Below are 27,542 nucleotides of genomic sequence, written 5' to 3' on the forward strand. Positions count from 1 at the left end.
TGCAATCCCCATCAAAATACCATCCACTTTTTTCAAAGAAATGGAACAAATAATCCTAAAATTTGTATGGAACCAGAAAAGACCCCGAATAGCCAGAGGAATGTTGAAAAAGAGGAGCAAAGCTGGTGGCATCACAATTCCGGACTTTCAGCTGTATCACTTTTTGTTTTTGGTTTAAAAGTTGAGAAGCAACAAAGGACCAACTGAATTGTCATTCTCTACTTCACTAAAACTTCAAAGTGCTACCTAAATCTCCCTTCTTCTGCTTTATCCATAGATAAGGATGCAGTCCAGAAATTCCACCATCTAGCTGAACTCTCTATTGAAGCTAGTTGGTGGGTAGCAAGGAGTCATAAAAAATCCTTTTTAAATTCCTCTTCAAACTATAATGGGCATCCATTGTCCTCCACCAATGAAGGAGGACAAGACGCCGCTGTCCTGTGTCCTAGAAGTCAGGCTGTACTTGTTCTGAGTGGCTGTCAGAAATAGAAAGTCAAGCGAGAAAAGGAGATGGCAGAATGCTTCCTTCTTAAAACATAGGGGTTTCTCCTTTTTAGAAAATGTAATTTGAAATTGCCAACAGTTCACATCTGGTATTTTACTAATTTGTTCAAGGACCTTTCTCAGAGGATTTAAAAGATCACTAATATCTCTAAGACTTTGGATGTACAAACTCTTAAGTAGCTCGGTCAACACTCTTTTCCAGGATCGCTGGAGCTGATGTTTTTCTGCTGGAGTGAGGAAGCATTATGTGGATATTAAAATCAATATTCAGCACCTTATGCACATATATGCTATTTCCTGGTTCCGGTATCTTGACCATGTATTCTGATCAGCAATGATTTGGGAATGGGGACAGCATCTGTATTCTCTGCAATTACATACAAAAATATTTTGGAGACGTACAAGGCAGTATAATAAACGAATATACAGCTGTTGCAGCCTGATAATGTAAGATTTTATTGATTATCCAACAGAGTAACCACCCTGGGTATTAGGCTTGCTTGTCACAACCTTCAGTGCCTGGGGTAGTTGAACAAGTTCTTTTTTTCCACTGAGCTGACCTCAAAGTCACATAGTTTCTGAATCAAGGTCCTCAGATTTCATACTTTGGCAATTTCTTTCCTTTCTAATGGGGTATATTAGAGAAAATGTGTCACCTTTTGCACCATGTAATACCAAATCAGATCAGAATTCATGCACAATTATGTCAGTGGAAATCTAATAGTACAGGCTAGCTTATCTCTAGATAACACATGGAAAATAAACTTCCACAACTGACAGATTTACTTGATTTTTTTTTCAGATAGGTTATTTGTAAGTAATCGAGCTAAAGAATGTAACTGGATTATTTTTCATACTATTAAAAAAAAAAAAAAAAAAGACTCTCAACCGTAAAATGGTTGCTAAGTATTCAAGCTCTGTCACTCTGCCTCCCCCCACCCCTTTTTCTTTGAAAAAGTTCCTGGATAATGAATGCAAAGAAAGAACAAAAACAAATTTTTTTGCATTAACTATATTTATTAAGAGAACTAACAACTTTAGGAAAACAAAATTTACATAAAACACTTATGTAAACATAACATTCATTGATAGTTAATGGCATTTAAGTAACACAGGTCAGGTGGTAGTCTACCTGGGAATGATATTAGGCTGCCTAAAAAGCATTCATCTGTGTTTCTCTTTTATAATCAGAAAAAGTCAAAGCCCATCACTAATCTGAAGTCATCTTGAAACCAATTAAAATAATTTAAGATAAGTTGTGCTGCAAATGCGCTTTTTAAGTGTTTTAGACTTAGGATGTCTTAGGGATGTTGTAACCCCTTTTTAATGTTACTATTTATATACAACTACCATGTGTATAGTATTACACCTTTAATGCACTGTATTAGCTGTCACTTGAAATTAAGTGCAAGCATGTTCTTTTTTGGCCTTCAGTTTCTCCTACATTAAACGTTTAAATAATGGTAACAGTAGTAAAAGAGTGGGTAGCTTTCCCAATGGAAACTCCCTCCTGCATCTGGTTGGGTTGTGTTCGGGTTTCTACACGAAAGATATCGTAATATCAGAATCTCTCCGTGTTTACACACCTGGTATCCAGAACTCTACCTGATGTCTTTTCTCAGGAAATTAATGGAATCAAAGCTTATGGTAGGCATGTTTGATAAATAGACCTTGTCTGTAGAGATCTGGTGATAATTCCATCAAAATTTGTCCCTAGTTGATCATATATCTATGCATTTTTATATCTTTGTGGTTTTCTTCACCAACTCTGTGCTTGCTTCAGTGCCTTCATTAGAAGGTCAGGGTCTGAGGATTTAGTAATTCACCTTGAAAATATACTATAAGTTGAATGTATCAAGCATGAGTTTTCTCCACTCAGCATGAATTTTATAGCATTAAAAAAAGGCAAACCCATAGCTAAAATTTTGATACTTGTTTTTCATTTATATGAAGTAAATAGATGCTTACTGATTTCAGGGTTTTTTTGTTTGTTTGTTTCCATAAGTCATGTTTGTTTTTTATTTTATAATGATATTTTACAGACTTTTCTCCATGATGATAAAATTGTGCATTTTCCAAACATACAAAACAATTAGTTTTAATACAAGAGACTATCCAGATGGGAGCTACTTGGAAGGGTTATAGCTTCTACTAAAACAATTGATATGAGAACTAAAATTCCTTGTATTTATTTCTAAATATTTCTTTTCCCACAATTTAAATCATAACGATAGGACTTCCTGTGTGAATCTTTTCCCATAACAAGTGAAAGTAATATGCTAGAAAGAGATCAGTTTTTATTTTATAAGGGTTGACCAGCGTGGTCACCTGTAAGTGTGTTTGCATCTAGTTACATACTCATAGCACAGAAATGAGGGGGGAAATATTCTGATTAAGAAAAAAAGAACCAAGATATGGTATTTTTCTCATATTCAGGATGAATGATTCATTCAATTAATTCATTTGTTCACATAGTCATGCATGCATGCATGTAATAAATATTTGTGTACCTATGACAAACGTCTGTTCTTGCATCCTATGTGGACACATTTTAAGAAAATAGTGAGATTTCTTTTCCTTCCTTCACCATCAATCTCGACATGCTCTACATCTGTTGCCTCCATTTACTCCCCTCTGTTGTTCAATCTTAATTCTTCCCTTCGTGGCTTCCATTTATAACACTGTACTAAACTTGTTCCCCGAAGACATTAATAACCTCACTGGATCTTCCACCTTCTCAGTGCATTTAGCTCAATGCTATCTAAACCACCATTTAATATCCTCTTCCGTCTCCCTGCTCAGGTTTTTTTTTACTCTAACACTTCAGTTTTCATCTTTTGTGCCCAGTGTTTGGGTATCTCCCAATTTTGTTCTTTTTTTTATATATATATATTTTTAAGATTTTATTTATTTATTTGAGAGAGAGAATGAGAGAGAGAGAGCACACGAGAGGGGCGAGGGTCAGAGGGAGAAGCAGACTCCCCGCTGAGCAGGGAGCCGGATGCGGGACTCGATCCTGGGACTCCAGGATCATGACCTGAGCTGAATCATGACCCAGGCGCCCAATTTTGTTCTTTCTTAAAGAACTAATCTATGCCCACAATTTTAACTATCCCTTAGTGAGCATAACTCCAAAATCTTTACTTTCATGCAACAAGTATTATGTACTTGTAACGTTCAAAGCACTATGCTATGTGCTCTGAAGGGTACAAAGAGAAATGAGACCTAATTCCTCTACTCAAGGAGCTAAACCTTTGTGGGGTGCCTGGGTGGCTCAGTTGGTTAAGCAACTGCCTTCGGCTCAGGTCATGATCCTGGAGTCCTGGGATCGAGTCCCGCATCGGGCTCCCTGCTCAGCGAGGAGCCTGCTTCTCCCTCTGACCCTCCCCCCTCTCATGTACTCTCTCTCATTCTCGCTCTCTCAAAGAAATAAATAAATCTTTAAAAAAAAAATTTTTAAACCTTTGTGGTTATGCCTTTTGTCCCAAGTCTGTTGTGTCTTTCCACCCTTTTGGACATTGAAAGTTGTCTCGACATAAGCCCAAACTCCGTATATTTCGATCTGAACTTGTATTCTTCCTCTCAAAATAGCTTCCTTTTGTAGCTAATGGATTTCTACCAGTAGCACAGTATTTTACTCACGAAGGTGCAAAAACTCAAACCATCTTTTGATGGTTCTCTCTAATCTGTAATAAAAATTCCATAGATTGGGCAGGTGTACTATTCCTTACTTCGTACCTTCCTCTTAGATTCTGGATATGCTCTGCCTTGCTATCTACATGAAAGGCCCTTTCTGCTTATTTATGACCCATTTACCCTTTAAAACACAACTGGAATCTGCTCCCCTCCCTGCATCCTGTCAATTAACTCTAGCCAATAGTGAACTGTATTTCAAAACATATAATCATGTATTTGTTCTCCTCAGTTGATATTCATCTATTTTTTCCCTTCCATTTTTTTTTTTTTGAAATTACACACCCTGTGCTGAGTACCTTACATGCATCATCTCATTTCTTGTTCATGACAACCCTATCAAATAGGTTCTATCATCTGTGCTAGGCTAAGGGACTTGTCCAAAGTCACAGATAAAGATTGAAGCTAGAACTCACTTCTATCTAGACTCCAAAGCTCATGATTTAAACCATTGTGGCACATTCTTATGACATTTACATATTAAATATTAATTCATGATCTTATTCCATTTTAATGTGTCCTGTCTCCACAAAAACATTATAAACTCTAGTGACAAAAACTGAAGAGTGTAACACATATTATGCACAATGGTATACAAATAGTGAGCATTTGGTTAAATACTCAGTGAAGAGAAAGTTATATATGTATGAGTGGAAAACAGCAATTCAGGTATCACAGAGTCCCATAACTACTCCAACTAACCATGTTGTATACTGGATAGTACTTAGTAAAATAAACGTGATTGTCATATCATCTTCACTTTGCCAATATCTTTCTGATCCCTTGTCTAACATTTACACCTCCCATATGGAAACAGAATTGGATCTAACTATGCCAGTATAATAGAAAAAGGAGCTTTCTGTTCCCAATGCACAGAATTTGTTCCTATCCCCATTCACTGTTCTCTGAGACCCAGTCATTGCCTATGGTGCCTTAGATGATGCAGAGTTGAGGGGCCCACGCCCCGTCATCACAGAGCTCCAGGGAGTTCCCATCAGTAACTCTCCTTTCCATTCCTAAAATCACCACTTGATTTCAAGTCCCCCATACCTCAAATGAACCACCTTCCAGCCACATTCATCTGTAACACATTCTTATGAATGCCTCCAAAAAACCCTTTAGATTTCTTGAAGCAGGGTAGCATAATAGTTAAGAGTATTGGTTCTGGAACCAGGTCTTTGTGTGATGTTAGGCAAAGTACTTCACCTCTATCCCTCTGTTTCCTCATCCGTAAAATGGGGTAGTGATAGTTCCTGCCTTATAAGGATTAAATGAATAATATGAATAAATATGTATAAAGCTTAGAATGATGTCTATATCACAGAACAAATTTGATAAGTATAATATTATTAGAGTGGTATTATCATTATTGTTAGCAGCAGCAGTGGTATTGATCAGTCATGGGCACCCAGGAAGGTTGTCATGTTATTAAACGGAACAGAGTCTGAGTAGGGATAGATTTTAGAGGGGAAGAAATTGCTTCTGTTCTAACATGTTGAGTTTGAAATGTCACCAGGCCATCAAATGAGGTATTCCAGTAGACACTAGAAATATAAATCTGGAATTCAAAGAAGAGGTTATGGCCAGAGAGTTAAATTTGAACAGTACTAATTAGAGATAAAAGTAATTACTGAAACGGAGGCTGTTTAGAGTGTGGGGAAAAGGGCCAAGGACAGCTCTGTGGAGAATGCCTCTATTTAAGGGGCAAGACAGGATGAAGAACAGAGCATATGGCTGAGAAGGAATCATAAGAGTGGTAGGAGGGGAATCAGAAGGGTTGCTGTTATGGGAACCAAGAGTTTTGAGAAACGTAACACTAGAATAAATATGGCAAATGCTCATGGAAGATGAGAACTGAGGAAAAAAGTCATGAACATTGATGATTCAATCAGTCATGACCCTGGTGTTTGTAGTTTCCCTAGAGTGGTGACAGCAGAAAGCACAGGGTACACCAGCGGCAGCTTGCAAGGACTGCCCTTCAGAATGGTCTGACTCTGTAAGGGGAGGGGAGGAAGGACAGGAACTTAGGGCATTGGCAGGAACTTGGGATTTGTTTTCATCATGGGGAGCTCACACTATTTTAGAAGGAACAAGTAGGGGAAGTTGGGTTTACAGAGCTAGAAGAGTGCTAGAAGGTCTCAAAAGAGACAGGTGGGTAGAAGAGCACAAGAGAAGGGATGGTATTCCATGGTGAGATTCAGGGAGGAAAGGTGGGTGTTGAGGAGGCACATGTGGCTTCTTTCTTTCAGCAAAGTTGGAGAAATGGTCACCTGTTGTGAGTTGAAAGTTAGGGTAGGAGACTCTGGAGAAAGGAGGCAGTTTGAAAGAGCACTTGAAAAGAATGTGACAGCCAGTCAACCCCAGAATGACCAGATGGTCAAGTTAATGGTGAAGGCTCAGCTGGGGCTACATGACAGAACATGAGTATGTAACAACAAAAGCACAACAGTTCACAGCTCAACAACTGTGATTTGTACACAAACAGGATAATACAGAAAGGACATAGGACACATTGCAAAGAAAGGTGACAAGTGAAGCTAGAATTGAGTTGATGGGCTGGGGGAATGAAGGTATGTTGGAAGGAGGAAGCCTCTTAATCAGTGGGATAAGAAAGGCTGGCCCACCAAATGAAGATGTAAATGACAGAACTAGACTGCTGCATTACTCTAGATACTTTATATTCCCTCCCCTCTTTCTTTTCCTTTCCTTTCCTTTCCTTTCCTTCCGTTCCCTTCCATTCCCTTCCGTTCCCTTCCCTTCCCTTCCTTCTTTCCTTCCTTCCTTCCTCCTTTTTTTCCTCCTTTTCCATTCTTCTTTCCTTACTTTTCTTCCTTTCTTCCTTTCTTTCTTTCTTTCTTTTTCTTTTCTTGCTTTTCTTGCTTTCTTTTCTTCTCATTTTGTTTATAATAGAAAACTCTTCCAGGATAATAAAAAAGGATATATTCTTAAGGTAAATGTACTGGGACACTTCTGAAGGCATCAATCAGACTGTTTGGTAAGGAAAGTGGAATTTTGTTCTCCATCTTCTTTAACTTTTCACCTTGGGCTTTAGACAAAGTCTGCTTGAAAAGAAGAAGTTAAAAAAAAAAAAGATGTCAAAAAGAGTTGTAAATTATAGAATGACATCTACCATGCAGTTCTTCTGTCACTCTCACTAATATTGCTTAGCATTCTGAGTTTTAAAAATAACACAGTTACTGAGATTTAAAACTCTGTGGATGCAGAATACATTTTTGAAAATAAGACTTTTTGCTATGCATAGCCAATTATAGTCCACTGAGAAAATGATGTATTTTTCCAATACATTTTTATTATGTACTTAACTGACGGACCTTCCCAGCTTCTTCATAGACATTCCACTCCATCAGCCACTGTACATAATATACTTCTTAGGAATCTACTTAAATTTGTATTTACCTGTGAGGCTAGATTGGCTCCAGAGGACACAGTCCTTTTTTCCTTGAGTAAATTATACATATTTTAGAAAACTATCTAAAAACATATTTACCTCATATGGAATTCTGGTCTCAAGGGTAATTAAGACCAGTTTTTAAAAAGCATAGCCAATGCACTTTAACTCTCTCAGGTAAATAAGATATATTTTATAATCATCTAAGAACGATTTCTCTCTTCCTTTCCTTCTCTTTCCCTTCTCCTGTAACTATCACCATGCCTCTTTTATACACATATTTAGTAATTATTTCAATGTTTCCTTAGATACTGCTTTTTCTCTCAGGGGCCAGCACACCAATTACGCTCTCCTTCCATTCCATGCACTGGCAACTCTACATGGAAGAGGCACAGCCTACCCTACATATCATTTCTAGGAGAGAAGTTACTTTTAAGATCCAGATTCTTCATATACAACTTCTTTGGTTTTCACATTTTAACAAGAAGTTCCAATGTTGGGGCATTTACCCATAGAGCAAGAGTAGAATTTAGAATTTCTTTTGCTAAGAGATGCTTAATAGAATGAACACTGTATTTTTTAAAAGATTGTATTCATTTATTTGAGAGAGAGTGAGAGAGAGCAAGAGTGGGAGGGTCAGAGGGAGAAGCAGACTCCCCGCTGAGCAGGAAGCCCGATGCGGGACTTGATCCCTGGACTCTGGGATCATGACCCGGGCCGAAGGCAGCCATTTAACTGACTGAGCCACCCAGGCGCCCATGAACACTGTATTTTGAGCTTGTCTTAAACATGGAAGGAATATCCGAAAGGAAATAGGCAATAACATCCTGGTAATTATTTGCAAAAGCCACTATATACCGCAATCCTTATGAAAGCCAAAGACATAAATGAAATTACCTAGAAAAAAAAAAATGCTTTCTCATTTAGCTCTTCTGTACTTCTGAAACATCCTTTACACACTGATTTCTTTGCACAGATTGAATAATGAAAATGCTCAACCCACTCTTCCTTTGTCCTCCAAGAATATTGCAATAGTTCCCCCAGGAAGAAAGCAGTAGAAAATCCATGTGACAGTAATTGTTAAGCGGTTTGTGCTGACCACGTGAGAGTAAAACTAAAAACTTGGGGGAAAGGTATTGCCTAGAAACTGTAAGATGAATGTAACAAATAGAATAATGCCTGGTTTGTTTCTCCTCCTCTTTGCCTCTGAGGAATAATCCTTTACGTTTTGTGAGACTGGCTTCTGAAGTTGTTGTGGATAAATGTTACCACTGTATGCACTCTTCCACCGGGAGGTCAAGATTTCTACTGGTCTCTTCCTCGTCGGCGTAATTGGGACCTGAGGGTTCATCCAGCCTGTCCAAGGTCGTGCAAGCCTCTGAACCAGATCCTCTAGGTTTAGGGCTCATACAACCCTCCCTATTAAAATATTTGCAGTGATTGCTAAGCTTCCAGACGTGGATGAGGGCTTTCTCTTGGGCTGGTGGCCTAAATCCTAATCAGCTTTCCTGTCAGATTAGTTTTACAACTCAGGTGACCACGAGTCCCGGTTTGCCCAGTGGAGTCCCAGCGTACAGCTGTTATCCTGCTGTGACTAGTAATACCGCCCAGTTTTGCTTTCACAAGTGTCTTGCTTTGGATGAGAAAGAATATGATCTCTCTCCTTGCATAGAGTTCTTTAGATGTGTTGGTACTTTTTATGTTCATGAGGGGTTACTTTTTCTTTTTTGCTACTCAGGTAAATTTGAGGAGATGAAAAAAAGACCCTGGTTTGCATCAAGAAACCCTAGGAACCATATTAAAACATAGGTTCCTAAGCTCCACCTCAAAAAATTCCTATTCAGTAAGGATGGGGTGGTTGGCAGGAATTTTTTTTTTCTTTTTTTCTTTTTTTTTTTTTTTACCTAGGTGATTCTTAGGCACTCTGGAGTTTGAGAACTTTGGTGTCAAGCACCGGCAAACTCAGCCTGGCTATTTGACCCCTAAACTCTGAACGCAGTCCATGCAAGGGGACATAACTCCTCGAAGGTACTCAGATGAACATAAGGTCAAGCTGCTCAGCTGAGTCCGGCTGGGTAATGCTGACGGGCTAGAACAGCCACTGTCCCCCAAGCTCGGTACCTTGTCGTGCCTGAAACTCAGGTGGTGGTTTTGGAGGAAATTTCATTGGGAAACTTCTTTCCTGAGTCTCTCGGGCCAAGTGCACAGACACTGCTTCAGACAGGTGAATTAAGTGACACACCCGAGGACGCTATTTTAAATATTTTGCAAGGTGAGTGGTGAGTATGGATTGAATCATGGTTTGTTTCTGGGAGGTGGATCCTAGAACAAAAGGCAAATCATGAAGCGAGGCAGCCCCTCCACTCTCCGTTCCTTCGCAGGCATTGTGCTGTGCGCAGTCAAGGACACATGCCATTCAGCGGTGGCGCTGCTTTGCTGACACTCTCAAAGTCATTCTTCGCTTTCGCAGCTGTCAGGGCCCTGCACACATTATGCATTCCTTCTGGGCACCCGATGCTCACATTCCACCGAGCAGGCAAAGCAGGCACCTACACAAAAGGAAGCAAGGACTCTTGGCCTCCCAAAGATCGGGCCTGTGGGCCTCGCACTTATTAACCGATGGCCGTTTACATTCCCCGGGTCACTTTTATTAGGCTTTCAAGGACACCTGCATTTGAGGGGTCTCAAAATGTTTTCTCGTCACTCTCATCTTTGCCCCCTCCTCCCACCCCACCTTGCCCCTTCTCCTGTACACTATCTTGCATGCCTGGGCTCTGTAGAAGGAAATTAAACTGTGATTTGGTATGCTAAATTACCTGAACTAAAAACTATAATTTGCAATATTATTAAGTCATCACTGTCACGGATTTCAATTTCTTTCTGTTTAAACCTCTAACTCACAGCATCGCTCTTTTCGCTTATTACTGAAAGGAGAAAAGGAGAGGGAAAAGCCCTTGGTTGCACTACCGACTGATCATATCTGTCAGGAAAGTTAAAATAGTGTGCTTCCAAGTGGTTCCTTCAGCCCAGCCAGTTTTTAGTTAAAAACTCCACGTCGCTTTCACCGTGTGCTTGTTCATGCGTGAGGGTACATGGGAAAGACGTGGGGCTCCTTGGGGGCTCCGGACAGTTTGGGTCAGTTGCAGGAATTGGAAATTCCCATATTTCTATGTCCCAAGAAACCTTGACCAGGTTTCAGTCCTGGATGATGAGGACTTTTTCTTTCTGAACTGCTATCTCCAGTCCTTTTGGCAACACCTGGGTATTTTCTGTTAGCTGGCAACATTGGGTGTCTTCATGGCAGCCAGGAGCCCAATCTCCTTCTTCTGCCATATTCTCTATGTTGCTCCTTTGAATTAGGCATGAATATTTTCTGTAAGAGTGGATGAGTCAGGATAGGCGAGATGTTGCTGCAGTAATGAATCCAAATTTTGGTAGCTTACAATCACAGGCTTTATTGCTTGTTTATAATCTTTGTCCACCTTGGCACACAGGGAGCTTTGCTCCGCAGCTTTACCATCAGCCTCACCTTGGGCCCTAGGCTGACAGAGCAGCTGCTATTTGGAATATTGCCAGTTACCAGTTCTCTGAAGGAGAAGGATGGCGAAGCATGCACTGACTCTTAAAGCTTCCTCCTGGAAGCGACACAGACCACTTGTGGTCACCTTTCGTTGGCCAAAGCAAATCACTTCGAGTGACTGGAAAAGTGCAATCCTACTGCAGGCCCAAACGAGAGAGCCAGAATATTTGTGCATGGACTTAATGATTACTACAAGCATCTAGTAGGTTCATGAGCTCAAAATAATGAAGAAAGAGAATGATCATTAAAAAGTTTGCCTACCCAAACAATGTAAGCTGAACCATTAAGAATTTAGTGCTTCTGCCCTGCACTTCAGTAACATTACAAAAGCAAGGTGCAGACCTTGGTAACTATTAAGAAACAGCAATGTTGAGATCTGATCATGGGGTCCTGTTGCTGGTGTCTCCCTCTCTGACAGCCTGGGCAGGGACCAGAGCACAAGGAGGGATGTTCTCTGTAATACATCAGCAATGATCTCGGGAACAAGGTGACTGGAATAGGTGGTCTACTCTTTTTTATTATTATGATGTTCATCACCATACATTACTTCATTAGTTTTTGATGTAGTGTTCCATGATTCATTGTTTGCATCTAACACCCAGTGCTCCATTCAGTACGTGCCCTCCTTAATACCCATCACCAGGCTAACCCATCCTCCCACCCCCCCCACCGGAGAACCCTCAGTTTGTTTCTCAGAGTCCATAGTCTCTCATGGTTCATCTCCCCTTCCGATTTCCCCCCCTTCATTTTTCCCTCCTGCTATCTTCTTCTTCTTTTTTTTTTTTTAACATATAATGTATGATTTGTTTCAGAGGTACAGGTCTGTGATTCAACAGTCTTACACAATTCACAGTGCTCTAGGTGGTCTACTCTTTCTGCTCTTCTCTCATTCACCAAGTCTCCACCGAAGATCTAGATTTTACCAGGTGACAGTGCCATTAGAGTAATGGTTTACTCAGGCTCTAAAGTCAGACTTCCTTAATCTAGATCCCAGCTCCATCACTTACTAGCTAAAAGACCTTGGATAGGGGTGCCTGGCTGGCTCAGTCAGTGGAGCGTGCCATTCTTGATTTCGAGTTGTGAGTTCAAGCCCCACGTTGAGTGTAGAGAGTACTTAAAAATAAAATATAAAAAAAAATACATTTTTTTAAAAAACACCTTGGATAACCTTGGATAAATTGCTTTACCTCTCTATGGCCCCAGTTTCTTCATCTGCATAATGGATATGATAATAGTATTTACTTCATAGCATGGATAAAATATATTTATAGCTCTTGGCCCAAGGCTCTATAAATGTTGTCCCTAACACGAGATCACTTACAATTTTTATATTTACTTTAATATAATATTTAAAGATTCTGAAAATTGTGGAAACTAGCTCTTTTTCCATTGCTTTGATAAAATATTTTAAATATTCCTCATTCTTCAAAATCAGGTTTCAAGGTACATCTTAAGTGCTAGGAGGCGCCAACAAAAAAGACACCCCTCTGGGTATCTTTTGACCAGTCATCCACAGTAAATGCTTCTGTCATTCAAATTTTTTTTTTTCTTTAGTCACCTTGATCATAAATTGGACTAGCAAAGAATTATATAGGCTGGTGAGGATTCTGAATTTCTTTCAAGGTTGATCTAAGTATTTAAATATGATGCGCATAACCTAATAAGACACAGATGTTCAGAATCAAAACATAACCCTAGGTCATGACATAAGTCAAGGACAAGAACACTGTGGGGCCACAATTATAGCAGAAGCATGAAGGATACCTGTACTTCTTGACCTTGTAGAGTCAGCTCATCTTACAGCCTTCAGATTGTGTTGAGTGCTCTTGAATAGGCTGGCCAGTCCACTAACGGCTAGTCTACTGTGAACAGTCAAGGTAACAGCATCACTTCTTGTATTTACTTTGGTGATAACAGTGCTCGAGAAATAGATGTGCAAGTGGATGTTAACTATATTTTCCATGATATTACAAGGCTATTAATAGAAGGAATGAAAGTCACAGAATAACAGCTTGCCCCACATAAATTTTATTTCCCGTCAAAGATTTGAATCAACAACGCAGAACTAAATTTCTTAGGGCATGGGGCTAAGGAGGTCAGGCAGTCATGGGTTTTGTCGTGTAGCCACAAAGGATATTCCTACCCCTTCTAACCATGTCAGAATGTCCCCTGGCAAAATAGGAAGCCAAATTAAAAAATTGGCAGGGAGCCATGTACATTCAGAACCGCTCTGAGGAATCTTGTCAAAGGACTTCTGTCTTGACAATGTTTCAGTAGTTCCAAACCCACCACACCCTGCTTTTCAGCAAGCACTAAGGCCTAACTCTATATGCAGTTGTGTCATGTGTTTAGCTGGTCTGGAAAATGCTTTCCTCTGCAAGATAAACAAGGAAGCTCGTTCTAATACTTCATACACCTTTAGGAGATCTAGAACATAGAATAAAATCCACATCAATTACATGAATCTAATCATCTGGGTCAAAATTATCTAGTTTTTCAGTAGCATCAGATCTGCTTTATAGCTTCCAAAGCTCAATTTATTACAGAATAATTTTCCCAATTCATTTAGTATTAAAGACTACTAAACAACCAATCAGAAGACCTGTATTCTAGATCTGCCTCTGGTACTGTCTTGAGCAACTGGCTTTACCTCTCTTGACCTAATATATAAAATGGGTTATTTGGACTAGAGTAGAGGTTAGCAAACAACCGTCCATGCACCACATCCAGCCTACTGCCTGTTTTTGTAAATAAAGTTTTATTGGAACACAACTACATCCATTCGTGTATTTAGTATCTGTGACTGTTTTCATGCTACAACAGCAGAGTAGTTACAGCAGAGACCATATGGCCTGGAAAGACGAAAATATTTACTCTACAGCCCTTTACAGAAAAATTTACTAACTCCTAGGTTGGAAGCTATCTATATTCCTCTCTTTCCTTGTCTGCAAAATGGAAATAAAAATAGTACCTCAGAAGATGATAAGACTCAAATGATAGTTCTTAATACAGTTCCTTTTTAGTAAACGTTCACTAACATAATTATATCAGTGCTAATTACGTGGTGAGAATAATTACTCTCAGAATTCTAGCACTTTCCCATTGCAGAAGAAATAGTGCCTGCTGCAGTGATCTGAGGAAGATACTGCATGGAAAGGAAAGAATGGCAGTTGAGGCCTGTGACTTGGACAGCTGGACTTGTCCCAACAGAGTCAAAGACAGGCCATAGGCAAACTATATTTCTAGCCTAAAGGGTGCTAGAAACACACATTATGTAAATATTTACTTGACACTTAAGCCAACCTTGGAAGGCTATGATTAAGACTAGCCAAGAGAGGAGTTGAAGGTATTCCAGGGCAAGGGGAGCCGAATGCCAAAGAGCATGAGGAGCAGTGAGTAGAAAAATCTGGTTGGAACAAAATATTCTGATACAAGAATTTTGAATGACAGAGCTAGGAAGGTTGGTTGGGGCCAGCTTGTAGAGTTTTGAGCACTGGAGCAAGGAATGTGGAAAGATTTTTTTTATGTGCGTTGAGATCCACTGAAGGTCTCTGAACCTGAAAGAATTAGTATTTCTAGAATAGTGTATCCTGATGGTATAGAATGCATTAGAGGACAAAGAAATAGTAAATTAACTTCATTTTATAGAGATCAAAGACAGTTTTGTCTGCATTGTTGTCATAATTATAAGAATGTTTTATATTTGTTGTTTCTGTTTGTTCTTATAATCCTTTTCTGAAATTTCACTTAAACCTACTTTACATAGTGTGTTTAAAATGAAGTTGTAGCTAATGCACAAATGTAAAAATGAATTCATATTTTTTCTTAAAAAATGCTACTTAAAAAGCATTTTACATGTACTTCAAAAAAAATATTTGCAATGTTTTCAATTTATTCAACAATACTAAAGGCCTACTGTGTAAAAGATAGGGGAAAATGAGTAAAACATGGGTTCTGTCTTCAGTCTAGGAGGGAAATAAGTGACATAAAAAATTAATACAATGCCATAAGTGATTTGAGTATTCAAAAGGAGCAAGAGGCAGGAAGGGCTCTAAAAGTGTTGTAGACACTGTTAATTGTCTACCTAATGTCCATGTCCCATTTTTCCTCTGATAGTAGTAGACTGATTATATGTATAACAGCAACGAATCTGGCTAAATATTCGTTTTCTAAGGTTTCATTACAGCTATGCATGGCTTCCTATAATATAGTTTTGACTAAAGATCTGGAAGAGAACTTTGCTGGAGATTTCTAGAAAACCTTTTTACTGTCTTGATAAATGAGGACAGATACTGCTGGCTCCATTCTTCCTCTTTCCATCTAGTCTTGAATGTGGATGCAATGCCTAGGGCTAGGGCAGCCATCCTACCACCATGAGACAATAAAAAAGAGGATGATGGAATGAAGAGATAGAAAGTTCTTGAGGCCCCAATGATATCATTGAACATCTGGAACAACATTTGTAACCACTGACTTCTGCACTTCCTATTATATGAGGAAAATTAGTTCTATGACCTAAACTACTGTTACTTGAATATTCTGTTGCAGACAGCTGAATGCTAGAAGATTCACTGAGAAAAGTTGATTCTGTGTTTATTCACTTCTACAACTATTTATTTCTTCAACTCTTGTATTTCTTCAAGTATTTTGAAGCACCTACTATGTGTCAGGCACTGTGCTAGAGGCTAGGATTACAAATAGAATGATTCTACCCTTAATTCCCCTGTGCAAGAATGCCTGGTAATTCTGTTGAAGATACTCTGGTGGAGAACAACAGAAGGCCTCTTTTTTCTCCATCTCTATCTTTCATATCACTCTAACTGCTCTCTGTCTTTACCCTGTAAAAGAAACAAAAAGAGCGCCTGGGTGGCTCAGCCGGTTAAGCATCTGCCTTCGGCTCAGGTCATGATCCCGGGGTGCTGGGATCAAGTCCCGCAGCAGGCTCCCTGTGGGGAGCCTGCTTCTCCCTCTCCCTCTGCCTGCCGCTCCCCTCCCCCTGCTTGTGTGTGCGTTCTCTCTCTCTCTGTCAAACAAAATCTTAAAAAAAAAAAAAAGACACAAAGTGAAATAAGGCCAGAGAATCTCATATATATAAAACATGCCTTCTCCACATTCCCTCAGAATAGAAATGACCACGTTGTAAGAAGAGGTCAAGAAAGCTAGTACAAATCCTTTATTCTACCTCATATCTTGGCTCAAAGAGCACTCTCTGAGCTCTAGCATGGCTATGGGTTCTTCATCTAGAACATTGTAACAGACCCATTTGGAAAAAGGTTGGTTCTCATGTGGGTATACTACTCCCCAAAATAAAGACGGCCATTAAGTGAGTCCTCAATCCCAAGGCCCTAAACTGCCTCTTGAGCCTTGCCTTGCTCGGGATTGTACAAAAAGAAATCCACAAGCATGAGACATGGCTGGAGAACGTTTTTACTCTACACAGGTGGCAATATATCACAGGAATGCTCTGGAGTCTTCCTTCTCGTCTCGTTTTTCACCATCTTAAAAGCAAAGGTTATCTGACGGTAAATGCTTTGTGTTCAGTCTCTCCTTTTGAAACTGTATTTTGGGAAATGAGCTGAACGTAGTATCAAATGGTGTCAAATCTCTGAATATAATCCAATCAAGAATTAGCTTTTGATAAGAAAACCTAATTGCTTCAGAAAGGATCATGTGGCTAAGATGCTGTAGGGATAAGGCCAGTCACAGACTAGTGTGCCATTTACCAAAGCTACTAGGATAAACTCAACCCATCCTTCTTGCCAACACACCAGTATCTCCTTTTGCCTTCCTCGTTGCTGCTAATGCCATCATAACTGCCCTGTCACCGCAGCAGCTCAGGACCCTGAGTCCCACCAGCATACATTGCTTCCTTCTCCCTGCCGTCTCTGGACTCCTCTCCTCCCAGATCATGTCACTGCCACTGCCTTAAGTCAGGCCATCATGACCTCTTGCTGGAACTAGCAATGGCCTACCAACTAGTCCTCTCAACCCCAAGCTCTTGAATCCAACCCACATCTGCTTCCTGTGGCCTCTAGTGTGTAAGTTCCATGGAGCAGGGACCTTGTTTGTTTGCCTTGTTCACCACTGCATTCCTAGAACGGAATTCATTGCCTAGCACATAGTTAGCTCTCAGTAAATAGTGGTTGGATGAATGCATCATACAGAACAACCCTGATCTGATTTTGATCCCCTGCTGAGCCTTATTGTCTCCTCCTTTCCCATGCTATAAAGTCCGGCCCTCCATAGCGTGGCATTCAGGAGCTCCAGCACTTGATACACACTCTGACATTCTTGTATTCATCCCTCTACATTCTGTCATCTACTCTCTGTCCCAACCAAACCAGGTGACATTACTTTTCCAAGACAGGATCTTTGTGCCTCCTTCCAGTGTCTGAGCCTTCGCTCCCTCTCCCTATGGAATACCTGAAAAGCCCTGGAGGCCATCCCTGCCAATCCAAGTCCTAAATCCTACCTCTCCCTTGAGAACTTTCCTATGGGAAGGCTTTACTAAAAATAATAATAAACATGTCAGTTTTTTGTGCTAGCTCACATTTCCTTCTCACAAAAACCCTAGGAGGCAGATGTATTTATCCCCAGTTTAAAGATAGCAACACTGAAACTCAGAGCATTTTTAAGGATTTGCCTGAGTTCGCACAGCACAGGCAGGGTAGGATTTGAATCCAGTGCTAAAGCCTCTCCCTTAAACCTGCCTGCTATTATCCTGTCATCCACTATAATTGCCCCTTGTGCATTTTGGAGGCACAGAACCTACAAACCGGCAGCCAAGGAGATGAACCAGCTATGGACAGAATTTAAAAGTATCTTCAAAAATTAGAAGATCAGAAATTTTGAACTTTGAACTTCTCTTGAAATGAGGAAGTTCTGGCAACACTGGGTGTGAGTTCCCACATGGACATGATCCAGGGGAGCTAGGTCATAAGATGCCCCTCCACATGGGACTTGGACTCTCACCTAGTCTGGCCAAGGCAGGCATTTGAGTTTGTGTCCCTGGTAGCATCTTGTTGGCACCTGTCATCAAGCATTTTTCAAACACTCCCTTAACTCATTCCACCTTTCGGAGGCTACAAGCTTTCCCCTTTATTTCTGTCTTCTTTACTCTGTTTTCTCTCTCTAACGTGAAATCAGTGCTTGGCATGTTGTGGACCCTCAATTATCTTTTTATTAAATTGAATATAGGTAAGTTTGCAGGTTCGCTAATAAGCCCAACTTTGAAGACTTCTCTAAATACAGCTTTTTGGGATACAAATGTAGTGATCCAAAGGGGTACCTGCCCCCCAATGATTATAGCAGCAATGTCCACAATAGCCAAATTATGGAAAGAGCCGAGATATCCATCAACAGATGAATGGATAAAGAAGATGTGGTATATATATTCAATGGAATATTAGTCATCAGAAAGGATGAATACTTACCATTTACATCGACATGGATGGAACTGAAGGGTATATTGAGTGAAAGAAGTCAATCAGAGAGAAACAATTATCATACGGTTTTACTCATATGTGGAATTTAAGAAACAGCGCAGAAGATCATAGGGAAAGGGAGGGAAAACCGAATGGGAAGCCATCAGAAAGTGAAAAAAACCATGAGAGACTCTGAACTCTAGGAAACAAACTGAGGGTTATGAAAAGGGATGTGGGTGGGGGGAGGGGGTAACTGGGTGGTGGGCGTTAAGGAAGGCACGTGATGTGATGAACACTGGGTGTTATATGCAACTGGATGAATTACTGAACTCTACATCTGAAATGAATGATGTACTATATGTTGGCTAATTGAATCTAAATTTAAAAAAAGAAAAAATAAATACAGCTTTTGGGTTAATTTTAGTATAGCCAACTCTCACTTCGTCCCATTTGTAGAAAAGTAGTAGGAGTGAAAAGCCACTGAATAATCTCTGAGGTTTTTTGTTTGTCTGTTTTTTACGTTGCATTACCTTGATGTTTTCATTAGATTCTCATTAGATATTTGCTTCTGATTGTGCTCATTGGTAGATGGTGAAATCATTTTGCTTTCCCTGGGAAGTCATCCCTGCTTCCACCAATTAGCCATGTCCTCCCCTTTGTATGCCTCTAGTGTAGAATTTCTCCGATAGAATCCTGAGGATTGTTTACTAGCCTGTTCTCTTCCTGGCGGGGACTGAATATTACTCATCTTCATACCTCTCGTACTCCACACACTGCCTGGTGTATAATAGGTGTTCAATACAGTTTCATTGACTGAATTATCGCCTGAAGTACATGCACAATATATAGATGATCTCAGTTGAAGTTTCTTAAGTCTGACATGAAGAGACATTGGGACGACTTCCTCAGGTTAATCAATGGTATTGATAATTTAATATAGCATTTTCCTTTATACTTCCTTCCAGTTAAAAATTTTAACATGAAGTTCTTTAAACACCAAAGGCATATGTTGTTGTGGAGTTCTTGGTAAAATCAAGAGGCTTCAGAAATGGCTTATTCTTTCTTCTTTTGAAGCAGTTTTAACAGGCAGTAATTGGGTTCATTAGCCTGTGCTTCTGTCTACCACGGCCTTCGGGGGCCAGCCCTGAGACCCCGTGGAGGGCCTGTGTGTTTGATCTGTCAGCAGATACAGTTCCTGGCCCTGCTCTGACTTCATTGACCAAAACAAATGACAGCATGGTACTCCATTTTCTTAATGTCACCAGGCCCAAGTATAAATATTGGACACTAATAAAAAAAGACATACCTTCTCTTTTCTGCTGTTGGGCTAGAGTAAAAGTGTTCCAGAGTCATAGCTTTCCCCTTTCCAGGGGTTTCATTCTGATATTTTACTGCCTTAATGACAAGATTTTGCCTTGAACTCCGCAGCTTACGTGATGTCATTTAAACATTCTAGAAATAAAATACGGGTTAACATTGATGGAATATTGCTGTGTGGGCCAAGCCCGAGGACAAGCATCCTAATTGGATCGTTATATCTGATCCTTATGAGAACCCTAAGGAATGGGTATTTCTATTAACCCAGATCTTGCATTTGAGGAAACTGAGGCTTAAGTGGGTTAAAGAACTCAGACAGAGTCTCACCTGGTAAAACCGCAGTGTGGAATTCCAGTTCAAGCCATGCAAGCATTTACTCTTCTGCTCTCCCAGCATTCTTTTCTCACAGGCAGCTTTGCAGAAATTCCCCAACCAGAAAATGCTGGTGGCTCTCACTAGAGGAAGTTCCTAACTGGGTGACATGGGCTGCTATTAGTCAACTCTTATTGAAGTACATGAGAGGAAGCTAGACACAAGTGAGATTCATTTTTAAATAAGGCACAGAGGAACATTAGCAAAGTCTTCCAGCTTGCATGATTTCCCTTGTTATCATCTAGGATTGCTTTTGTACTGGACTCCATATTGAGTTTGACACCGGAATCATTGATACAAGAAGAGAGTAAAGTGATTTTATTTACTAAAAACAGAGGCAAATATTTGAATGTTGGAAACCAGACTGTCCCATAATGTTTTCTCTCATACTTTGGTTTAAGAAGGAAAGTACAATTAGAAATGCATAAACCAGCATTCCATTTTTATACTTCTGTTCTGAAACTCATTATTTCCTATTTTTAATTTAATAATTTTATTTGCTAGGATATTATGTGACAGTGTCTCCAGAAGCCAGGTATTTTCTGTGAAACTTTAAGTTTGGGCAAGTAAGACCCTAATTAACTTATTTATCAGTGTTCTCTTACCTGATGCACAGATTGGAGATAAATGGTAAACATCTCTTCAGGGAGGGGGCGCCTGGGTGGCTCAGTCGTTAAGCGTCTGCCTTCGGCTCAGGTCATGATCCCAGGGTCCTAGGATCGAGTCCCACATGGGCTCCCTGCTCGGCAGGAAGCCTGCTTCTCCCTCTCCTGCTCCCCCTGCTTGTGTTCCCTCTCTTGCTGTCTCTCTCTCTGTCAAATAAATAAATAAAATCTTTAAAAACAAAAAACAAAAAAACATCTCTTCAGAGAGGAAGGAGATGGTACCAAAACGGCTGAACAGGTGCCCTGAGCATCCTCCCCACCACCACCTTCTACCTTCAGTTCTCCTTGATAGAGATTCTTACCTTGGATTCAGCACATTGATGTCTTCTCATCATACAGTAACTTGTATGTTTCCACATTCTGTGTCCTCACCTTCTCCTAGAAGTCGTCTTTGATTAGTCCTACCTACCTGATGAATCACTCCCACTAGAGTTAACGGATTCGGCATTCTAAGTATTTGAGGGCATTTTCATATACAGGCTGTTCAGCTACTCAAAATATAAGTGCAGTATCTAAATGCTGGGCTTGTGACACCACCCACAGTGGATATTCAGGAAATACGGATTGACTGACTGATACACAGAGGCAAGGCCTCTCTCAAACTGAAGCCCTATGGACTTGGCATAACAATTGCCAAGATATCAGGAATAACCTCTTCATTTATATGAAAACTCTGGAATCCAACAGACAGAATTTCTACCACATGGAGCCATGCCAGATATGCTCGCAAAGGGCCGCTTGTTCACTGGGAAAACCTGAGTCAGCAGGTTTAAATTATTCCTTTTGAACCACTTAACTTTTGAATTTCCTCATTCAGTGGCTTAAACTTGACTTTAAAACTGCATGCACTCAAAACATTTGCATTTAATTGCAGCGGTGGTATGTTTTCCTGTTGCCATCTGAAACATATTCATTATCGGTGTCAGGCTTACACTGAGAGAGATTGGTTATTTATGTCTAAAAAATCAAATTCAACAAAGATAACTGAAGGCATATAAGTTGATTTTCCTACTTTTTTATTATAAGAATATGCAGCCTGTAGATACACAAATTCAAATCCTTGGCAAATCATATTTTCAATGACTGTCTAGAGATAAATGGATATGAGTAGAGAGAGTTATTTTAGGAATGATAAGTCAACATGAATTTTATTTTTTGTAACGTATATATACACATATATTTTCAATACGTGTATGATTCAAGAAAATATTGTGTCTGGCAAGTAATTGCTGTAGCACTTTATGTGATGAAGAGATTTGAGCCTTAGAAAAAATGGATTTAAAACGGTCTTAAACCTTCCTCTAAAGAACATTAAGATCCTTTTGTACACTTATGACTCTAGGGTTAAGTTGGGGGTTAGAGATGCCAGGGGGCTGGCTGTGCACTCCCTGGATTCGCCATTTGATTAAGACCCACGTCTTCCTATTTGAATGCCATGTCATGTGGCAAAGTGCAATGCCTTTTGCTATTCCTGGACATATTTAAATTAATTTAAGAACAAAGTGTTCCCCTAGATCCGTCAGTTGTTGTTGCAGTACTTTTAATCAGAACCAGAAGTCCGGGCTGCCTCAGGTGATCTCATGTGAATAAATGTTGATTTCATGAATCCTATGCCCTGTTGATCAGACCACATTCTTGTCTAACGTGTTCGTGAAACAGTGAGTTTCTTTCTTCAAAGTGGAAAGTTGCTATTGAAGATTGATGTATTTTAAAGATGGATAGTGACCTTTCAAAGGTATTCATAAATCACTTACAACTGACCTGCAAATACAAAGTGAAATGAACAAATGAGACAAATCCTTGCCGATAAGAGCCCTAACTTTACCTTAACTACCCACATAATCAAAGAAGAGCTGTTCTCTTAGCTGAAATTACTAGGAAACATCGTGCCTGTTCTCCTCCTCACTGAAGATGCAGATACACTGACAGGAGGGTGCCTCTGCCGCTGAAAAGATCACATGTGTTTTAACTAGCACAAGGTGACAGGGTGATCAGAAGCCACACCTGGCAGTCATCTGTAGACTAACAGATCAGAATAATGAAATGCTAGTAAGATGGGTGGACGCAACCTCCAGTATTTATTGAGCTTTGTGTTCTTCACTGAGCTGGGGGCAGTGGGAGAAAGGGGTACTTAAAATCACAAAAGAACAAGCTCTGCTTGCAAGATGTTTCCGGAGTCTGTAGAGAAACTGTCTACTAGCCCACAGATATAATGGACACTAATAGGAGGGCAGCAAAAACCAATCAAAGGGAAATCTCAGGCCACAGATGATCATTCTTAAAATTCATCACGGGAGAGATGAATGGACTGCAGTCACCGAGAAAGGCTTTTTGCCGGCATTGGGCTTTGAGCTAAATCTTGAAAGAACGGGTAGGAATTCTCCAGGTAGAGGGGAGGGAGGGAGGACGCCTCAGGTGGTGAGTTCAGGAAGGGGACAGGCTGGAAGCCTGACGTGTGCTCACGGAGCAGTCACACTTGAACTGCTTGCTGGAATTCACCTTGCTGAGCAAGTTCAAAATCGGGCACTTTGCATCAGACCCAGGTGCTTCTACTGGATGTATTACAGGGGAGTTTGTTCGTATTTCTTAAGCAGAAGAATGCTATAAAGGGCAGTGTTTTAAAGGAGTTGGAGAATTTAGTCAGGTGGCTAGTACCATAATGCCGGGATAAGGTGAGCGTTGTCTGGTCTAGACCGCACAGCGGGGATTGAGAAGGAATAAGAAAAGAAGTTATTCTGCACGACTGCCAGGGGCTAAAACATCATACATGACCTGGAAAATGGAAGTTATTTGTAAAGTTTCTGATGTTATCCATGAATCAAATTAGCAGAAGATACTGTTTTAAGCATAAGGTGCCTGCAGTTTGCTAAAGGTGCCGCTAGGTGGTGAACGTGCATTATCAGTGGCTTTAGATTAGCCATTGGCTTCTCTTCTGGTGAAAGGGGTTTAGCTAATTTTGAGAATTCAAGTTCTAATTGAGTAGATTTGTGTTAGTGAAATATAACTTTATAACTTATATAACTGGCTATTAATCGATAGGGGAAATTGGAATATTACTCAGTGGTAGTTACATCAAGCGTATAACAACCTGTGTACGAAATTGGAGCTATCTAAATAAAACTACAGGATTCTCCATTTTATTTTAATTTTTCTTATTAGTTGCCCACTCGGAAAGCTTCCTCACTTAGCATTCAAATAGCAGCAAGGTTTCTTTGGTAATGAGTGACACCAAACTATTTGGGTGTTTAGAGATTTGGAAATCGTGCCCCATTCTAATATCTGAGCTGACTGCTCTGGGTTATAACCTATTTCTTCCTACTCAGCTGTTATTGATGTGTTACATAATGCCCTTATCTGGCAGCGCTTCTGCTATTACCAGGAAGCTCAGTGAGAATGTGTCTCACTTCCACTGTTTCCTTCAGGATGTTTTATGACTATAAGCATCAGGAAGGCAAGGGCCATGTTTATCGGGCGTAGCACTCATCCCAGGACCCAGTACTGTGTCCCACACAGAGCAGCCCCTCAGGGCGTTAATGAACTTTTTCTGCTAGTCGAAAAAATAATGCAGAGGACTTCTTACCTGATCTCCGTAGGTCAAATACAACTGCATAGTATACTGTTGCCAATGAGGCACTCAGAGCTTACCTCTGTTACTTTCGGAGAATGATTCAAAAGAAGTTCACACAAAGATTTTCCTGTATTCTTTGTTTCTTGCAGTGTTTCATTTAAAAAGTTCACGTGGACATGCGTGCGTGCGTGTGTGTGTATGTGTTGAAGAGTCCTGGTACTTTGGCATTAATCTGTCTTGATTAACAGATTAACTCAACAAGATTATGATTTTCTTATGCTTAATTCTCAGGGTAACCTGGATTTCTATTGCTTATATTTATCTTTGTAAGTGTGGGAACACATCTCACAATCGGATAGAATATTTGGATTTGGGACTGGGCTTCCACAGCAGTATTCCAAGTGTTAGTAATAGCAATTTCTTGAGTATTTAGTATATGTCATTGAATATTTGCAATAATCCAGTATTATGAGCCATATTTTCTAGCTAAAGGAGCTGAAGCTCAGATGGGATAAATTAGATACCCAGGGACACATAGTTAGCAAACCAGGGTCCAACCCGGGAGCTGTTTGCCAGCACAGCCTATATACTTCACCAGGATGAGATCTGCTTCCTGTCTCTACTGTGTTTAATTTTCCTGCTTGAAAACCCACCCAAAGCAGTCAAGAAGAAACCTGTTTCTTCAAACATACTTCCAGGGTTAAATGCCTTGGACATAATATGTAAATAATACTAAAATCTCTTTCAGTTCATCCATTTTGGTGGAAATTGCCATTTAACAAGAAAATTTATATTTACTAGTAGTTTGGAAATTATTCCTGACCCTCTTCTACTGCAAAATATTCAACTGGTCTGGCCATTTGTATAGCCATAGGGAAACTGTCCTCTTGTCTAATATATCCTATGGATTCAATAATCCTATAAATCAAAGTGATGATCACTTAATTAAAAACATAATGTAGACAAATCCTTGGCTAAAAAGTGTAAAAGCTGATACTCTGGGGCCCCCACAGCAACCAGTGTGGGTCCCCAAATAGTCTTGGAAACACAGGGAAGAGAGGAAGCACATCTTTGACACAGGCTGGCAAGGAATCGAGCACGGCTATGTCTTCCTGGTGGGAGTGGAAGGAGTACAATCTCTCTTGGAAGGCAGTTTGGCAGAAGGTATCAAAATTACAAAAAACACAAATCCTTTGCCCAAACAATTCCACTTTTAGAAGTTCATCCTCCAGATACACTTAACATAGGCGTAAAATGATCATGTACACAAGGTATTCTTTGCTTTTACTTCCTTGGAAGAGCAGAATGTTGGTAAAGAACCTAAGCATCACGCATGGAATCACTGAATCATTAAATTGTACACCTGGAACTATATGTTAATTATACTTCAGTTTAAAAAAATCCCTAAATATTCATTAGAGAAAAACTGATCAAATAGATTATAGTACATCAATACAATGGGCTATCATGCAGCTGTAAGAATGAGGAAGTTTTTAAGCACTGATAAGGAACAATTATATATATATATATATTTTTTTTTTTTTTTAAGTAGGAAAAAAGGGCATGGCAATGTTATAAGAAAGTACTATTATGTCTTAAGAAAAAAGGGAAGCAGGGGTGCCTGGCTGGCTCCGTCAGTAGAGCATACGACTCTTGATCTTAAAGTTGTAAGTTCGAGCCTCACACTGGGCGTAGAGATTACTTAAAAATAGAATCTTAAAAAAAAAGGAAAACAAATAGTACACATGTCTACTCATGACTATATTTGCTTGACTATGCATATAACAATCTCTAGAAGAATATACAAGAAATTGGTAACATTGGTAAATGTCCAGGGACAGGAGCAAACTGGCTGGGAGTCGGGGAGTAAAAGAGAGCCTTTTCTGTATGTTTGAACATGTATTCTCTCTCCTTAAAAACCTTGTGTTTTAATTCTAAAACCTTTTAAAAACATGTATGTCTTTTAATCCTACATTTCAAGTTCTAGGATGTTAGCTTGAGGATACTATAAAAGAGGTACCAAGGACTTATGTCCAAAGATGTTCTGGCCATCATTATTTATAATGGTAAAATAGAGAGGGGATTCAATAAAATGTTTTGCATTTGGAAATTTAAAGCAGGAAATAAAGGCGTAAGTGTGCACACTGCACACCTCCTATGTAAAATGCAACACATTTTTATGTTCATCATCCTGGATTAAGAGCAGTCTGTCTTGTTCATTGGATCCACAACATCTGACACAATGCTTGACATGTAACAATCACGTGGTTAATAATTACAGAAAAAGTAATAGAAAAGAAGACTGGCAGGATATATTCTTGAATGTTGACAATGTTTACTGGAGATTTTTACTTCTATGATTTTTATTTTCCAAGTTTTCCGCAATGAACATGTACTATCTTTATGACTGGAAAGAAGTACAATAGGTGTGGTAAGACTGCATCCCAAAAAGAAATCCCTATTTTTCATGCCATGTCTATCAATGGAGGAACGAACATCTATTTAAATGAGTGCTAGTGAGTGTTTGTATTCGCTCAGCAGTGCTTACAGAAATTCTGGAAAGGATGGTAGTGGTGTGTAAGTGGCAGCTGGTACATTTAGTGAGCAGTGGAGGTACATGAGGGGATAATTTGAACGCTAATTACAGTATCACTCTGCACTTAGGAGGGATCACAGAACTAGGGCTGGAGTTACTTGACTGAACAGAGTTAAATACGCATTAAGATCTCTTCTGTAACATTAGACCTGATTCTTGTTTTTTCCGTTTTGGACTAGAGGCAGATCTAAGGTCTGGTCCCCACTCAGCTACTTACACACTCCATGATTTTCTAAGATTATCTCCATCTGCAAGAAGAGGCTAAGAGCGTGGTCTTTGCTGGGTTGCTCATGAAGTGGGCTCCTAATGCAAGTGAGCAGGTTAGCTCAGCTAGACTCTCTGGATACCTCCCTCCCCTTTTTGCTTCTCCCACATTTGTCAGGGTGTTTGTGTGTGAATGGAGAGCAAAAAGTT

At 39.9% G+C, this 27,542-nt stretch overlaps 1 protein-coding gene across 15 annotated transcripts in view; it reads left to right on the top strand.

The window, feature by feature from the left end:
• Positions 1-27,542, top strand: part of MCTP1 (multiple C2 and transmembrane domain containing 1) — a 494,794-nt gene that overhangs the window by 433,741 nt on the left and 33,511 nt on the right. Inside the window, exon 19 of one of the 15 annotated variants that reach the window (XM_081826556.1) lies at positions 707-1,310. The exons of 13 other annotated variants lie outside the window; for them this stretch is intronic. In XM_081826556.1, the coding sequence (XP_081682682.1) occupies positions 707-721 (15 nt within the window). In that variant the 3' untranslated portion in view covers positions 722-1,310. Of the gene's footprint in view, positions 1-706; positions 1,311-27,542 lie in introns of those variants that run through there. One more of the 15 variants, XM_081826554.1, reaches the window with a different exon arrangement.

The sequence above is a fragment of the Leptonychotes weddellii genome, chromosome 7, assembly GCF_054177405.1.
Source record: "Leptonychotes weddellii isolate Sample4059 chromosome 7, ASM5417740v2, whole genome shotgun sequence".
NCBI lineage: Eukaryota > Metazoa > Chordata > Mammalia > Carnivora > Phocidae > Leptonychotes > Leptonychotes weddellii.